The sequence below is a fragment of the Temnothorax curvispinosus genome, unplaced genomic scaffold (assembly GCF_003070985.1).
Source record: "Temnothorax curvispinosus isolate PA1 unplaced genomic scaffold, ASM307098v1 QBEX01014567.1, whole genome shotgun sequence".
Taxonomy (NCBI): domain Eukaryota; kingdom Metazoa; phylum Arthropoda; class Insecta; order Hymenoptera; family Formicidae; genus Temnothorax; species Temnothorax curvispinosus.
Window position 1 is genome coordinate 30,865 of NW_020224347.1, and position 4,016 is coordinate 34,880.

At 53.6% G+C, this 4,016-nt stretch overlaps 1 protein-coding gene across 1 annotated transcript; it reads left to right on the plus strand.

Annotated features, from left to right (window-relative positions):
• On the plus strand, positions 1-3,448 carry LOC112464775. Its single transcript, XM_025031959.1, has 4 exons — positions 1-79; positions 455-743; positions 851-1,380; positions 1,464-3,448. The coding sequence occupies exons 1-4, from the start codon at positions 1-3 to the stop codon at positions 3,446-3,448; spliced, it is 2,883 nt and encodes a 960-aa protein (XP_024887727.1).
• The last annotated feature ends 568 nt before the right edge of the window (positions 3,449-4,016 follow it).

The following is a 4,016-nucleotide window of genomic DNA, read 5'->3' on the forward strand; positions in this document are numbered from 1 at the left end:
ATGACCAAACACGGGTGTCTGAAGGTCAACGTCATATTCAACGGGGAATTCGTAGCGGACGTTAAGACCGACGTGAAGAGTATCGCTACGCGGAACGAACAGCTCCTCCCGGGGTCCGATCTGGGCGAGTGGTACGATAGGCACGTGCGCGACGAGATTCTAACGCGGTTGGAAGAATTTCAGGAACGCGACAGCGGATGGGCTTGTCGCGAATATTGAACCTAATCGTGAACGTGAACAAGTGTAATCCCATGCGCGTGGGATGTTGGATGAAAATACCGCTAGGTATAAGACTTAAAAAGGCGGTGGTCAACGTGCCGTCGGAGAACGACACGTGTTTCGCGCGCGCGGTGGTCGCCGCTCTGTACCCCGCCGAGCGGCACGCGGAACGATGCGGCTCGTATCCCGATTAACGCGACGGTGCTGAATCTCGACGGGATCGATTTTCCCATAGATCTGAAAAGGATTGGAAAATTCGAACGTCAGAACGACGTATCGATCAACGTGTTTACAACTCGGGAAGCAATTGAAAAGAAAGCTAAGTTCGGCCGAGGCGCCGACCACAACGCGATCGTGCCTCTGCGGTTGACTGACGATAAGCGGGACAGGCACGTAAATCTGCTGTATCTGTGCGATACGCTGCGCGGCGTCAACAGGGGCCATTTCGCCTGGATAAAGAATCTGTCGCGATTGGTGAATTCGCAATTGACAGCGAAACGGTACGCGAAGCACGTTTGCGATCGGTAGGTAAAAGAAATAAAATGAAAAAAAAAAACACGGGGAACAAGGAAAAGACGAGGCGTTATTTTTTTTACATACACGCAGTAATCGCTTGCATGTTATTTCGCAGATGTCTACACTATTTCTATACGCGCGACAAGTTGGCCGCCCACAGCGTCGACTGCGGCCGAATGAACGACTGCGCCGTCGTTCTCCCGAACGAGAGCGACAAGTGGCAGTCTTTCGACAATTACGACAGAAAGGAGCGACTTCCCTTCGTGGTGTACGCGGATCTGGAGTGTCTTCTCGAACGACGGGAGAGGGAAAACGTCGAGAGGGGCCCGAGAACGGAAAGATACGCTTATCAACGTCACGTACCGTTCAGCCTGGGCTACTATCTGTGCTGCACCTATGACGATACCGCGTCCGCGTACAGATATCGTCGCGGCGAAGATTGCGTTTCGTGGTTCGTGAACGAGCTTCGCGTTCTCGCGCGTCGCGTTAAGAATAAATTTTCCACCAATATAGCGATGGTGGAACTTACGGAGGACGAGAAAAACGAATTTCTGCTCGCGATTCATTGTCACGTGTGCGGGAAACCGTTTCAACCGGAGGACAAGCGCGTGCGGGATCACTGTCACCTAACCGGACGTTACAGAGGTTCGGCGCATTCTCGTTGCAATCTGAATTATAGAAACGTTTACGTGATTCCCGTGTTCTTTCACAATTTGTCGGGTTACGAGGTTACGACGCGCACTTCGTCGTCGAGAAAATCGCGAACGATTTCGAGGGCGGGGTCGATCTGCTGCCGCTCACGAAGGAAAGCTACATATCTTTCTCGAAGACCGTTAAGGAGACGCAGACGGACGGGAAGTGGGATCGGTACGTGAGGCTTCGATTCGTGGACTCGTATAAATTTTTAGCGGCGAGTATCAAAACCCTGGCGTCCTATCTGAACAGGGACAAGCTGAGAATCACGCGTTCGGAGTACGCGGATTTGAGCGCAGAGGATCTCGATCTGCTCACTCGCAAGGGTGTGTTTCCGTACGAGTACGTCGACGGCGCGGACAAACTGTGGGATACCGAGCTTCCGCCGCGCGAGGCCTTTTACAGCTCCCTGACCGACGAGACCGCGAGCGAGAGCGACTACGAGCACGCGACGAGGGTCTGGCGACGTTTTCGCGTGCGAGATCTCGGCGAGTACAGCGATCTGTATCTCAAGACCGACGTGCTTCTTCTGGCGGATATATTTGAAAATTTTCGGGACGCGTGTTCGGCGAGTTACGGGCTCGATCCCGCGCATTACTACACGTTGCCGGGGTACACGTGGGACGCCATGCTGAGGTACACCGTCGTGCGTTTCGAGCTGCTCACCGACATCGACATGGTGCTGTTCGTGGAACGCGGAATACGCGGCGGCCTCAGTCAATGTTCGCTCAGGTACGCGCGAGCCAACAACAGGCACGTACCGACGCACGATTCGTCCCAGCCCACTACGTATCTCATGTATTACGACGTGAACAATCTGTACGGTTGGGCTATGAGCGAATCGTTGCCCTACGCGAATTTCCAGTGGCTCGACAATCCTGATAATTTCGACGCGACGACCGTGCCGACGGACAGCGACGTCGGTTACATTTTGGAGGTGAATCTCGAGTACCCGCGAGACCTGCACGACGCTCACGCGGATCTGCCGTTGTGCCCGACGCGCGACAAACCGCCCGGCAAGCGACAGGAAAAACTACTCACCACTCTCTACGACAAATCGCGCTACGTGACGCACTATCGAAACCTGCAGCAATGTCTGCGACTAGGTATGCGTCTGACGCGCGTTCGTCGCGTTCTGCGATTCGCCCAGTCGCCGTGGCTTCGCGTCTACATCGAGCTGAACACCGCGCTTAGGACGCGCGCGAGCAACAAGTTCGAACGGAATTTGTACAAACTGATGAACAACGCCGTCTTCGGCAAGACTATGGAGAACGTGCGCGATCACGTGGACGTGCGTCTCGTGACGCGATGGGACGGGAGATACGGCGCGGAGGCGTTGATCGCTAAGCCGAACTTTCACAGCAGGAGCGTCTTCTCGGAGAATCTGGTGGCGATCGAGCTGCGAAGGCTCGAGGTACAATTGAACAAGCCGATCTACGTGGGTATGTCTATTCTTGACATATCCAAGACGCGTCTCTACGAGTTTCACTACGACTACATGGTGCCGCTCTATCGCGACCGTTGTCGAATTGCCTACACGGATACGGACAGTCTGATCTATTCGCTGGAGTGCGAAGACGTGTACGAGCGTATGAAACGCGACGTGCACAGGTTCGACACGAGCGATTACGCTGAGAACAACGCGCACGGTATGCCGCGCGTCAACAAGAAGGTGCCAGGTTTGATGAAGGACGAGAACAACGGCGCGATCATGACGGAGTTCGTGGGCCTCAGAGCGAAGATGTACACTTACAAGGTACTCGGACGCGACGACACCAGGAGAATAAAGGGCGTCAAGAGAAACGTAGTCGCGAAGAGGATCACGTTCGAGGATTACGTGGAGTGTCTGCGGAACGCGCGCGAGCTGAAGACGCGCCAGTCGTGCATACGCTCGACGCTGCACGAGGTTAACACCGTGTCGGAGCAAAAACTAGCCCTCAGTCCGCACGGCGACAAGCAATACGTGACGTCGAACGGCGAGGAGACGCTTCCGTGGGGACATTACAAAATACCGTTGTAAAAAAAAGGGGTGAAACCATATTGTACGCTTTAAAAATTGTTTTATCGTAAAAATCAACAACACGTAAGAAACAAATCGACGAATGTGTAAACCTTTATTGACAATAAAGTAAGCGTTGTCTACTAATGTCAAAGTTTTTCTTTCTTTTTACAACACAGACGCTTTATCTATCCACGAATTGTGCGAACTGTCCATTCCCAACCACTTCACGAACGCTCAATTGCCGCGCTTGCGCTGAACATTTTCCACGAGATAAACGTCGGTATTGGAGACGCGCAGCAACTCGTGTTCGTAGAATCCTCCGGCTAGCGCTTCTTCGCGAACGTCTTTCAGCAGATACGTAACGGGATTGGTCCTTTATACTTTGGTTATGCGAAAGACCGGTGGTCCAATTGGGAGTGTAGCCTTTTTCGAAGATTGTTTTGAATTTGCTCACGCGCACCGGATCGCCGACTCGAAATTTCGCCGGCGCGGCTATCTTCGCGCGACCGTACACCGTGCGCAGCAATTTTTCGGCGACGGTGGGCGTCACGTCCGCCGGACGCATTCGGATCGTTCTGTGTCTGCG

Excerpts from the sequence above, each read along its gene's own strand:
- LOC112464775 (XM_025031959.1), top strand. The coding sequence starts at position 1 with ATGACCAAACACGGGTGTCTGAAGGTCAACGTCATATTCAACGGGGAA. Across the intron at positions 80-454 it reads CGTTAAGACCGACGTGAAGA|ATCTGAAAAGGATTGGAAAA; the intron begins GTATCGCTACGC and ends ATTTTCCCATAG. Across the intron at positions 1,381-1,463 it reads CCTAACCGGACGTTACAGAG|GTTACGACGCGCACTTCGTC; the intron begins GTTCGGCGCATT and ends TCGGGTTACGAG.